The sequence below is a fragment of the Euleptes europaea genome, chromosome 8, assembly GCF_029931775.1.
Source record: "Euleptes europaea isolate rEulEur1 chromosome 8, rEulEur1.hap1, whole genome shotgun sequence".
Lineage (NCBI taxonomy): Eukaryota > Metazoa > Chordata > Lepidosauria > Squamata > Sphaerodactylidae > Euleptes > Euleptes europaea.
The window spans coordinates 21944740-21958267 of NC_079319.1; the positions used below are offsets into that span (position 1 = coordinate 21944740).

The 13528-nt window shown below is 42.0% G+C and overlaps 1 protein-coding gene across 1 annotated transcript; it reads left to right on the forward strand.

Moving 5' to 3' along the window:
- Positions 1-686: 686 nt before the first annotated feature.
- Positions 687-12944, forward strand: ABRA (actin binding Rho activating protein). The gene is made up of 2 exons (XM_056854348.1): positions 687-1419; positions 12395-12944. The coding sequence occupies exons 1-2, from the start codon at positions 689-691 to the stop codon at positions 12855-12857; spliced, it is 1194 nt and encodes a 397-aa protein (XP_056710326.1). The 5' UTR covers positions 687-688; the 3' UTR covers positions 12858-12944.
- Positions 12945-13528: the final 584 nt, after the last annotated feature.

Below are 13528 nucleotides of genomic sequence, written 5' to 3' on the forward strand. Positions count from 1 at the left end.
GCACAAGCACTAAACCTCAGTTCTCCTCTGCTGATGGTCCCCTCCCACGACAGGTATGTAGAGATACACTGTCTTCAAAGAGTTAGTAATTATGGCTGATAGCTGTTGATAGACCTATCATCACTTGGTAGACTGAAAACCAGAATATTTCTGATCTATGCAGTAAAAAGTAAACCCTAGTATAAAAACATAGCCACAAACTTGAAGTGGGTTAGACCACAATCTGTCACACGCAAGAGCTTTTATTGACTGATAATGCCTCTTCTAGAGTTAGAAAAAAACCCTATCCCATTAAGCAAATCGTATTGCTGAAGACATGCGAAGTATGCATTGCTGTCAAACTGAATCTGTGACTAAGGTGCCCCTCAAGAGGATACTTACAGGCGCTGTTAATTTCCATCACAGCTGTGCCCAAGGAACCAGCTGTCTGCGTCACCCATGTTTACCATATCGAGTGTCCAACTGCTGTGATGAAATGCACGCCTAGCCATTTTTTAAAAAAGAACGCTCTCAGAATAGGGATACTCTTTCTATGTGAGAAATGTTTCACATACTTTCCAGCGTTATCACTTCTACCCTCTATCTATTTAAATCCTCACCATTCCCTTCAGGCTACTTATTTGCTGCAGGATCGTCACCACAAAGTAGCTGAAACACAAAAGTGAGTGAGGAAATCACTACAAACACGATGCCACCCGAAGACCACCAGAATGCAACTCCTGCCAAAAGAGCCATCAAAAAGATCAGAACAGCTAGCCTAGTCATCAGCTTGGCGCGGGGTTGGCAGCAGTGGGCAACTGATCATCATACAAAACAAGCCGAGGAACCCAGCGGATGGGTGCCTAACGAGGAGAAGCCGCTAAGCATTCCATCCAAAGAGAGAATATCCCCCAAACAGCCTGCATTCATCAAGAAAGACCAAGCAAAGGATGAAGTGAAGTTTCCATCAGATTCTGAGGGATCAAAAGAAAATGAAGGACAGAGTCCAAGTGGATCTGAAGAAGCCCTCCAGAAACTGCACATTAGAAGCAAACAAGTGACCAAAACAGTTGAAAGCAAAATCTATGAAAGAGGCAATGGTGTTAATTTTCTCAGCAACAGATATGAAAAAGATAATGAGTGTTCAGAGACAGACAAGTGTGCCGAAGACCTCAGAAACATTGACAAACTTCTTAGTGGCAAAATATCTCCTACAAGAAGGAGAAAATGCTCTAACCTGGTATCAGAGCTGACTAAAGGATGGAAACAGATAGAACATGAGGACAAAGCCTCAGAAAAGGACCTATGTCATTGTCGCAGTGACAGCTTGGATACTGAGGACAGCGGCTTTGGGGGAGACTCTGAGGACAGGCTTGATCTAGAAGACAGTAGCCAAGAAAGTGCGAGTGTCATAAGGATAAAACGTCCCACATCATCACTGTAAGTAGACACCAGTTTCAAAATGTGGATCTGGTGGGCTCCTAAAGGCTACTTCATTTAATAGGGCTGCCATTTAATGGCCTACTGAAACTGCCTCAGTGTGACCGAGGTTTTATGGATTGAGCTATTTTTCTTGAGTTGGTGCTCAACATGGATCACTGTGTGATTTGTCCCCTATGGTACCACATAAGGAACATCTGATGTTCCATTAATGGGTTACTGTAAGTGTGATAAGCAGGTGGACTCAAACTGTATCCCCATGAGAAGCATTCACACATATGCAGTTTCAAGAGATGTTTAGGAAGTAACCCTATCATCCAAAATGACCAATGAATGAAATAGAAGAGGAAAGGTCAAATTTTGCATAGCTAATTTAAGCTGGAGAAAAACAATCTGAAGAACTGGTGAACATGCCTTTCTCTCTGATGGGCCTGTGGAGGGCATATTTAATCTGATTATAATTAAACAGTAAATAAAAATTCAGTTTTTGGTTTCAAGAGAGGAGCAATTTTATGAAACACCAGCAAATATTTTTAGATTTAAGAAGTGAAGTCTATGGTTGGTGCCTTTATCATATAACCACATGACCAAGAGTGCTACATGAGTTTATCCAAACCAGACATCATAAGCAAAAGTTTTATAGAGTTCTTCCCAATCACTATTTTCTACTGGTGGACTATTGCAGGACAACAATGATTTTTGGTGATTCTCCATTCCCACTGCAGGACCCCATGCTGGTCATGAGGTTCTTTACCCGTAGGAGAAAAAATGGAGAGGGGGCTCAGTGGGCTGTAACATGAAAGTCACAGTTTGTTTGTACAACCCATAATCTCAAAATAGTTTACACAGATTAGCCAGATACTTTCAGGAAGCACATAAAATAAACAGGAAATAAATGGCCCTCCCTCATGGTTTATCTCCAATGTCTGTCATGCATGCCAAATAACCATTAGAGGATCTGTTCTCTGAGAATTCATCTAATCCTTTTAAAAGCCATCAGTTTGAGAAGTTATCGCCACATTTTTTGGTTGTGCATCCTGTGTTGACATCCTATGGATCTACGGGTGTCACATAATTTTAAACCTGATTCACTGTAACAAAAAAGTAGATGGGGCTGATCTATAAAGTATAAAGATCCCTACTTGTAGTGCAGTCTATCGTTTGTACTAACTACTTGGCAAGAAAGAGGTGTCAGTGGTGTAGAAATATTTCTTAACAAAAGAAAAAACAAGCAAAAGAAAAAAGTTGCACATAGCTGGATTCTATCCTGTGGCTCACATGTAGGTAGCTTTTCAGAAATACCAATTACCCATACAATGAAATATAGAAAAGAGAACAATTCCAGATATATATATTGTTTGCAGAAAACTAAACTACTGTAAGTACATACAGTAGTGTGCAGTCAATTCACCCAACACATACAGTGTACAGACTGCAATGTTTTTTTTCTTTAAAAAGCAGTCGACAGAACCACATGAGCTTGCCATCAGACCTGTCAGATAACAATTGAAAAGGCTTGCAGAGTAGCAACGAGAACCGGCCAATGAGATTTCTAGGTACAAAGAAACCAGCAGTTTTGTCATTTCTCCATTTATTTTTCAACTTTGCACTTTCTTTGGAAGCACCTTAGTTACCAAAATGCCCTTCTGTTTCAGAAGCCATTAGCACAAGCTACAGGAAGGGGTAGGGTTGCCAACCTCCAGGTACTAGCTGGAGATCTCTGCTATTACAACTGATCTCCAGCTGATAGAGATCAGTTCACCTGGAGAAAATGGCCGCTTTGGCAATTGGACTCTATGGCATTGAAGTCCCTCCCCTCCCCAAACCCCATCCTCCTCAGGCTCCACCCCAAAAACCTCCCACCGGTGGTGAAGAGGGACCTGGCAACCCTAGGAAGTGGTGAGTTTGAAAATTCGTTGACTTGGTTATAACAGAAGGAAACACATTTTCTTCAGTGCAGATATTTTCCACAAAGCCAACATTTGAAATTCTGAATTTGGTTCCCTTAAAGTCTCATGCATCCCTCATCCTTGCTGTTTTGTAATATATTATTCAACATTCAGATGTTACAAATTCATCCAGAGTAGGACTAGAAGCCATACGGATAGAAGTTTGTACACAGCATTCTTCGCCCCCATCCCAAGCTCTGTGGATATTCCATCATGCTTGCAGAATTCTTGCCAAAGGAAGTTTCTCCATTCAGATCATTAACAGGATACCATTGACCAATAACCCTTCAAAAGAAGGCAGACCTGCCTCCTCCATTAAGGTAAGACAGACAAGAAATCCTTCTGGATCAGGGCATCAATGAATTAAAAGTCATTTCAAGGTTATTTAAAGTGAAATCCTAAACAGACTTCAGTGGACTTAAAAAGGTGAAGGTAAAGGTCCCCTGTGCAAGCACCGGGTCATTCTTGGCCCAAGGGGTGACGTCACATCCCGACATTTTCTAGGCAGACTGTGTTTATGGGTTGGTTTGCCAGTGCCTTCCCCGGTCATCTGCCCTTTACCCCCAGCAAGCTGGGTACTCATTTTACGACCTTGGAAGGATGAAAGGCTGAGTCAACCTTGAGCCGGCTACCTGAAACCGACTTCCGTCAGGATCGAACTCAGGTCATGAGCACAGCTTGGACTGCAGTACTGCAGCTTCCCACTCTGCGCCACGGGGCTGCCTTCAGTGGACTTAGAAAGGTGTAATTCCGCTAAGGTAAAAGTAGTCCGTGGTGCAAGCACCTGGTCATTACTGACCCATGGGGTGATGTCACAGCACATTTACTAGGCAGACTTTGTTTATGGGATGGTTTGCCATTGCCTTCCCCGGTCGTCTACACTTTATCCTCAGCAAGCTGGGTCCTCATTGTACTGACCTCGGAAGGATGGAAGGATGAGTCAACCTTAAGCCAGCTACCTGAAACTGACTTCCGTCGGGATCGAACTAAGGTCATGAGCAGAGCTTGGACTGTAGTACTGCAGTTTACCACTCTGCGTCGCAGGGCTCTTACAGCTCTGCTGACTTAAAAAGGTGTTACTCTGCTTAGAATGGCCCTGTTAAGATTACAAACTTTTCTTCACAAATCATTTTAGTTACCCATAACTTGAGTATGAATGAACTGTTGCACAACCATTTCCTTTATTTATTTAATGTGTAGTAGGCATTTTTGTAATTTAATAATTCATTACAATTAATATTTAGTTTTAAAACATTAGCATTTCAAGGAATGAAGTATCTCTGGTGCTAGCTTGTAATCACTAGTTTCTGGATGAATGAATGTGAATGTTGTTATTTTTTAAAGTTCTCTGCTGAGCAAGGCTTTCACTGGGACTTATACAGATTCGTAAACAAAACTGAACAGTAAGACACCAACTGAAATTCAACAAAATAAAACCCAACAGATGTAAACAGAGCTAATTAAAAAAATACTTGCACGGGAAGGAACCAAAGCCAGAGAAGATACAGAGACTTAAAACAACCTGATGGATCTCAGGAGCACCAGCCTGAAAACTGAAATTGCTAAAAGCTCAGAAAAGAAGGATGTGCTGTCTTCAGCATCTCAAATGTAGTAATGATGGCACCACACAACAACAAGAAGAGTTGGGTTTTTATATGCCAACTTTCTCTATGTTTTAAGGGGAATCAAACCAGCGTACAGTCTCCTTTCCTTCCTCTCCCCACAGCAGACACCTTGTGAGGTTGGTGAGGCTGAGAGAGCTCAGAGAGAACTGTGACTAGCCCAAGGTCACCCAGCTGGCTTCATGTGTAGGAGTGGGGAAACCAATCCGGTTCACCCGATTAGAGTCCGCTGCTCATGTGGAAGAGTGGGGAATCAAACCTGATTCTCCAGATTACTGTCCAATGCTCCTAACCACTACACTACGCTGGCTCTCAAGCATCCCTTAGGAGGAATAACAACAACAACAACAACAACAACAATAATAATAATTTATATCCCGCCCTCCCCCAACAATGCTGGGCTCAGGGCAGCTAGCAACAATGATGAAAATACAATACATAAATCCATTTAGTTAAAATATAGTACATAAAGTCACCATAACGCTGAAGTCTAGCCTATAGTGCCTAAATAAATACCCCAACAGGGAGGGATGTTCTTATGGCGGTAATATAATATCAAGTCACAGGGGGAGAAATTGACCACAGCTAAAACTTATCCTGGACAGGGTAAAAAGGATTAAATGGAAACAGGGAGGAACAGGAAAAGAAGGGAGGGAAAGAGGGGAAAGGAAGGTAGGGAGGCCACCATCTTGATGACACCGAGGCTGCCCTCAACCGTAGGGCTAGCGGCCTCAGGAGAGGCCTCATCTCCAGTAGTAGCCAACTACCTTCCAAAGGTCACCTGAAGAAGGTCCTCTGAAGGCAGGGTAGCCAACCTTCACGTGCTGTCTGGAATTCTTCTGGAATTACAACTTATCTCCAGATGGCAGATATCAGTTCTCCTGGAAGAAACAGCAGTTTCAGAGGACAGATTTTATGCCATCACATTCCCACAAAGTTCTCCTCCCACACTCCTCCCCTCTGCAGGTACCAACCCCAATTCTCCAGGAATTTACCACGCTGGAGTTGGCAACCCTACCTGAAGGCAAACAGGGAAGTCCATACTGGGAAAAGCAGTCAATCCTGTTTTTCTTTTTTTAGGGTTTTATATATCAAGACCAGCACTTTGGACCATGGTCCAGAAACCAAAAGGGAGCTAGTACAAATGATGACAATCCCAGACAAATTATGAGATCATCTGAACACTCAGGAATCCACAAAGGAATTCTGAAGTTACCTAAATAGGATTGTCAGCATTCGTGTATCAAACAAAGGTGGTAAGAATATGTATTTGTCAGCTGTCAAACTTCCATTCAATTAATCTGAAATTATCAACATGATCCAAATTTTGGACATTCGCTGTAACATATCCAAGAAGAATACCAAAAATCTTGTCGTGCAGTTTGTTGAAGAGTAGGGAAACAGTGCAAGACTTAGGAAAAACAAGAGCAAAGAAAAATAATGCATTTTAGAATCCTCCTTATGACTAAGAGCAACTTGTGCACCTTTCTTGTGCTCATTTCTTCCTCTCTTGTTACAAGCTTGGCTTTGTTCCCTGTTTTTGCATCCTGTGTAGGTCATTCACACCTGTTTAAACAGGGTGCAAAACTATCAAACAAGATCGCGGCTTTCACACCAGTCTGTAGAAGGTGTTAGGCTGGAAAAATCATGGCCAGCTCTCTGTTCAGCTCTTGGATCAGGAACCTAAAATGAAACCCTGTGGGAATAACAAAATGAAACTTCAGGAATCCTGGGAAAATTTAGTGGAGTCACTGCAGAGTAAATACAGTCACATACTTGAGCAAGACGTGTCTTCCCCAAAATTGATTTCAGAACTGATGCCGTTTTTCTTCCCTACTTCCAAACTGCTCTCAATAAATAAAATTGGGAATTAATGTACCTTACATGCGCCCATCTGGCAGTAACTGGAAGCATTATGCTATAGTCATTCTTTTTCCTGCCACCTATTTTGACATGGCACATCTATTGATCATTCTTGCCGGTTCCATGGAGAGTGACTATAATCTAGATCAATCTTTATCAAAGTGAGCTCGGTGACCCACAGGGAACAGCGAGGAAAGGAAAAGAACAAGCTGTTTGGGAGGGAACATTATGTACTCTGTGTACAAGTGTGCTTTTCAACTTGACAGAACCTGCCGTCCCTCCTATCTAGGTCAGAAATCTGAAAGGATCCTACAACTCTGGGTGGAAAAGGCTATGATGGATTTTTAAAAAATGTTTTAATTTAATGTGTCAATTGGAGCTTATTACCTACAGGGAAAAATTCTCCTTGGATAATCATGGAGAAGGGGAGAAGGGGATATTATCCTTAATTCTTACATGGCAGAGACTGACACAGATGTAAGAGGGGTATTGGTGGGGATGGAATTATAAAATCACAAAGATTCATGGAACAGTAATAGCCTTATAATGTGGTTATTTTAGTATTGTTTCCATGGGGATGCTCCAGCAAATGGTTCACACACACCAGCTCACCTCATGGACTGGGAAATCTTCTGTATGCCACCAAAGAAAGGTATTCATTTTGTTCAAATGGGTGGATCAGTAAAAGATTTTGGGATTTTATAAAAATTATAATTTGGGCTAGTTTGTAGGTTTGCAGATATTTGAAATGGGAAAATTGGACGAAATCACCTACTAGGATTCTTGCAATTTAGAAAATAAAATATCAGCAAATACCTGAAGGAGCTTTCAAAATTATGAATACTGTAGAGAAAGTGAATAGAGATTATGTGCTCTGTTCGACAACATATATCAAATGATTGATGGGAGATTTAGTACAAAGGGAAGTTTCCACTTTGTACAGTATATAAGTAACTCTGAGAATTCACAGGATGCAGTCATGGTCATTAACCAAGTTTTTTATTAGAAAATTGAACAAATATGGTTTCTCAACATTTACCGTTTGCTGTCTTCCCAACACAGCCTGCTTGTGAGCTTCCTCTAGATGATTAATCACTGATAAGAGTGATAAACTGGAGGGACCCCAGTGACAGAGGAACCTTCTTCTGTTGATATTGAGTTGGAAGGAGATGGAGGAACAGATACTTCCCTACCTTCCAAGTAGCCTGTCGTTTGGGGAAACCAACCTGGTTCTCCAGATTAGAGTCCACCCTCTTAACCACTACACCCTGCTGGATCTCAGCAACAATGAAGAATGAAATAAAACCACCTTCTTCTCCCTTTTCCACTCATGGCTTGCTGTAGCAGAAGGAGAGATGATTTTTATCTGATTCCTCATAGTTGCTGCCCTTGCTGTGATTTATTTATGAGGTCCTCAGAGAGGAATTTTTCAGAGAGGAATTTTAGGATAAATGGCTTGAAGAAATGGCAGGCAGGGAAGGATCCACTCTGCCAACACCTTTTGTGAACTCTTCCTCCATATGCAACCTTTGGATCAATCCTAGAGTCCTAAAAATGTCTACATACTGTGGGGGAGGAGGGACGTCTGTGCCAAACTGTTACATTTTCCTAACCTAATTCCTCTTAGAAAGGTGTTTGTCAGTATTACAGACAGGTAGTAACATTTTTGACAGGTGAACAGCTACCCACGGGTAGAGGATGAATGATAGCCAAGAGAGAGAAACAGTTTGCAGACAACTTTGGCTCAGAACTACCCTTCTGTAATATTCGGTCTGGGCAACAGCAGGACAACTACCTCCCTGTATTGGCAGCTCTCAAATATTCCTAAAAAGTAAAATTTGCCACATGGATGCATGATTCCAGCAAATAAGGCTATTCAGTTCGACACAGAGCAAGTCGAGATGAACATGAACGTTGTGCTAAAAATAAAATGCAACTGTAGCGATGACATAAGTGACCTTTAGTCGTACTCACATGAACTCCTCAAATATTTTCTTAAGTGTCTAACCTTAAATGTGGCTGCCCAGAAGAGGAAGAGATTAGCGTGGTGTCTGAAATCTAAGCAGCAGCTCAACCTGAGGGCTTCTTACCACATTACTTCAACATCTCATTGCCTCAAGGAAAATTAGCCTCAAAGATGGCTTTCCCCCCTAAATTTATCGGCCATTTATGCTTTTAAAAATACGATAACGGATTTAGCATTGATTTTCAAGCCTCCAAATGTACTAGTATCAGCGTGGGAGCCTCTCATCAATTATTCAGATTGTATAAAACAGCGTGCACATTCGAAAGTATTTTTCACCAGAGCTTCTAATTAGAATTTTAACACCAACTAAGGGAGGGGAAAAAATTGTTTCGAGGGGAGCAGTTGCATCGGTAGGCCCCACTTTATGATTTTCCTCCAAATTTTGTTACGTTCACCCAAACGCTTGTCATTTTTCGCCTCGTATGAGCATGATTTTGAGGGCAAATGTACCGTTATTCTCCCAGATCCCACCCCCTCCCAGTGCTGTTACATGTTGAGAGGCTTCAGAGTAAAAGACGGGGGGGGGGGCAGGGAAAGTTTTCTAACCAATCCTCTCCATTTGCTGCCCCCCTCCCAACTACTTTCTCTTGATATAAAAGTGGTGGCACCCTCTATGCACTGCCCACTCTTTGCATACATATGAAGCGAAAACTTTTCAAAACGGTGCCCGCATTTAGCGGAATACTCAACCTTCCTTTCCCTCTGTCCCCTGCAAGATTCAACACCTTCCAAAATGGTGTCCATGTTTAATTTCATCAGCCTTAAAAGTGAATATTGCACCTTGCTCTCCTGACTTACCCTCTCTCCAGGATTTAAAATCTTGCGTGCCTTCTGGCCATCAAATGCACTGAGTACCTTAACAAAATCCTCCTTTGTTACACAGCTGTGTTCAATGCTGCTCTGAGTCCCCTGGTTGTGAGGTAACCAGGTCTAGACCCGGAGCACCCCTGGTATTGGGGGAACGACCCTACAGGTGAAATGCAGAGACGCAACTAAGCTGCTACAGCACAGGGTATTGTATTCATAAGCCTATTGGGCCAACAGCCATGGGTAACAAAATCCCACAGTGATGGCGGCTCCACAGTAGGCCCAAGGAACTCTTATATCCTTTGGGCTCTACGCAGTTAACAGGGGGGGATTGTAAGAGTACTGTATTTCTCAGTGACAGAAAAAATAGTTTGGGTATGGATGTGGAGATTTTGCATGGACAATGAATTTTAATCACTCCATACCCCTTCTAAATTTGCTCTATGTGGTTTTGTATTGGTTTATTTGTGTCAAAAGAAGATCATAGGAAATGTATGGGTCTGTGGGTGAAAAAACCAACCATGAATAGGGTTATCACGTCCCTCTTTGCCACTGGTGGGAGGTTCTTGGGGCGGAGCCTGAGGAGGGCGGGGTTTGGAGAGGAAAGGGACTTCAGTGCCATAGAATCCAATGGCCAAAGCGGCCATTTTCTCCAGGTGAACTGAGCTCTATCGGCTGGAGATCAGTTGTAATAGCAGATCTCCAGCTAGTACCTGGCGGTTGGCATCCCTAACCATGGAACACCTCATAATGTGTAGTTTCACACTCAGGGAAATGACAGTTAAGGTTGCCAAACTCCAGGTAGGGCCTGGAGAACTCCCAGAATTACAAATGATCTCCAGACTACCCAGATCATTTTCCCGAGAGAAAATAACTGCTTTGGAGGGTGGACTCTGTGACATTATACCCTAATGAGGTTTTTCCCCTCCCCTCCCCAAACCCTGCCTTCCCCAGACTCTGGCCCCAAATCTCCAGGAATTTTCCAGCCTAGAGTTGGTGACCCAACAAACAATTGTAATCCACCAAAATTCAGTGCAATGCACTCCAGAAATACACATGGAGGCCTCACACAATCTGAGGCCTTCCGCTACAGCAGGGGAAAGTGCACAAAAATACTATTCCTGCCACACACTGTAAGTCTTTGAGAATTTGAGTCAGGGACTAAATTTAGTTTGAAGACGTCCCTGGATCAAATTAAGTCATCATCTTATTTGTTCTGAGTCTTTGCCATGGCATAAGACATTCACTGTAGCCCCAGTTAAGTTTTGAAAATACTTTTGCCTGAACAGCCAGGCACTCTGGCATGGATCATGGTTGGGGTGAATTTAGCAGGAGACTACACAGTATCCCATTTCTGAGAACCAGTAAGGAGAAACAGAACCAGGTAGGATGGTGGAACCCAAAAACCAACCACATTAGCAAAGCAGAAAACCAAACACAAAATAAATTGGTGCTGATCAAACTCACTAAGAAGATTAAAGCCAGGAAGGCGGTAATAATATTTAGCTGCAAGGGAGTATTAAAGAATTAAGCGGGAGGAGTGGGGAAATTATCACAGATGAAAAATGAACACAGCCTGTAGCTCCAGGCTATGCATTGTTTGACCCTACCCTGCTTTGAGCTCACACAATTTTGCAGGAGTTGAAGGATCCAAAGACCACAGGTCAAGAGACTGGGGGCACATTATACTTTTCTGGGGTCTTGTCAAACCAGATGTTCCAAACACAGAACTCCTGATTATGCTAACACTGATTCAGATGGGGACCAGGGTAGGGGAGCCTTCTCCTTCCATGTTTCCAGTTCCCAGGGGGGCTGTGGCTCAGTGGTAGAGCATTTGCTTGGCATGCAGAAGGTCCCAGGTTCAATCCCCAGCATCTCCAATTAAAAGGAGCAGGCAGTAGGTGGTGTGAAAGTCCTTGACCTGTGACCCTGGAGAGCTACTGCCAGTCTGAGTAGACAATACTGACTTTGATGGACTGAGGGTCTGATTCAGTATAAACCAGCTTTGTGTGTTCATGTACTTCTCTCTTACATCCAACCACGATCTCTCAGTAGTGCATCAAATGTAAGGAGTCAATGGACAGTACGACCTAGGCGCTTTTCACACATGCCGAATAATGCACTTTCCATGCACTTTGCAGCTGGATTTTACTGTGTGAAATGGCAAAATCCACTTGCGAACGGTTGTTAAAGTGGATTGAAAGTGCATAATTCAGCACGTGTGAAGCCTCATCTGCTCTCCCAACCCAATAGATTTTTCTTGCCTTGGGACTCATCCAAATACCTTTTGCAAATACTAAGACCTTTCTGTAAAGATTTCTGATTAGTAAGATGCAAGTTTATATTTGATGTGGTTGGAAAACATTTTTCATCATACTAGTACTTTCCCAGGACTGGAGGGACTAAATATCTACACAAATCTAACAGTAATAATCAATGGAAATATAGTTTTAATTAATCCTGGGTAGAAAAAGATTGAGAAAATCAAATCAAGAACTTTTTTTAAAATGACAATTTTGTTATTCCCAGATCAGAGCAGTAGTAAGCATGTTCAAAGATGAAATTTTAGAATTAGTGATCATACCCCACCTAGTGGCCGCCTCTCTGAACCAAAATAAAAGGGCTCTTAAGTTTTGAATGTGTGTAATACTTGGGCATCCCACTTGAAATTATATGAAATTCAAAGTTACATTTCTTGTTTCTTTCAGCGCAAGCAGAAACAGCAAAGTCCCAAAGAAATACAGCCCTGTTCACAATTTGAGGGGCAGATGGGAAGAATGGGCTGACGAACATGTTTTAACACAAAAGCTCAACCCTTTTAGCGAAGAATTCGACTATGAGCTTGCCATGACTACCCGCCTACACAAAGGAGATGACGGCTACGGTCATCCCAAAGAGGGGACAAAAACTGCAGAAAGGGCCATGAGAGCAGAGGCCCACATCTACCGAGAAATGAAGGACATGTGCTTTATCATCCGGACAATGGCCTCTTTCCGTCGCGATGGCAAGATGCATGTCACTTTTGGAGAGTTATTTGACAGATACGTCCGCATTTCAGATAAAGTTGTTGGAATACTCATGAGGGCCAGGAAACATGGGATGGTGAGCTTCGAAGGAGAAATGTTGTGGCAAGGCCGAGATGATAACGTGATAATAACTTTGTTAGAATAACATTCAGTCCTGGGATTGTCCCAAGTGTATTGATTCTCAGCAGTCTGTCACTACAGAATCTGAAAGTTGATGTTCAGTTTGCTGGAAAGATCAACAGAGACAGCAATGTTCAGATTCAATCTAGTTTGTCTAGGAAAATATATTTAAGTATTCTAGTACCTTTCTAGGCGGGAAGAAGTCAAAATTTTCTCCTTGTATGGAATTCACACACTTCTCCAGCTCAACTGTGTGGAGTTTTTTATAAAGTAAACTTGTAAATAAAGCATATATTCAGAATACAATGAAATTAAAGTCTGTTGAGCAATGAAGGTAGCTTTTGTTCCCATTTGGTTCATATTGTATGTTAGTGGTAATCGTTTGAAGATTTGTAAATTGTTACAGTTCCATTTTGTCTATTAAATGAGTGAAGACTGGAGTTTAAACTGGAAATTTAGGGCACGCCTTCTATTTGACAGTCATTTGAAATATATCCTGAGGCAAGCATAATAAAATATATTGCAGTATGACATACACGGACATATGAAACATTACTTACATATTGTATATTTATATAAACAATGAGTAGTTATATTTAATAACGATCATTATACCAAGATTGCAAAATCCATTATGTACACTATCTATGTCAAATCAACTGTTCTGAAATTAGGTTGATATATGCTTGTTTCTAA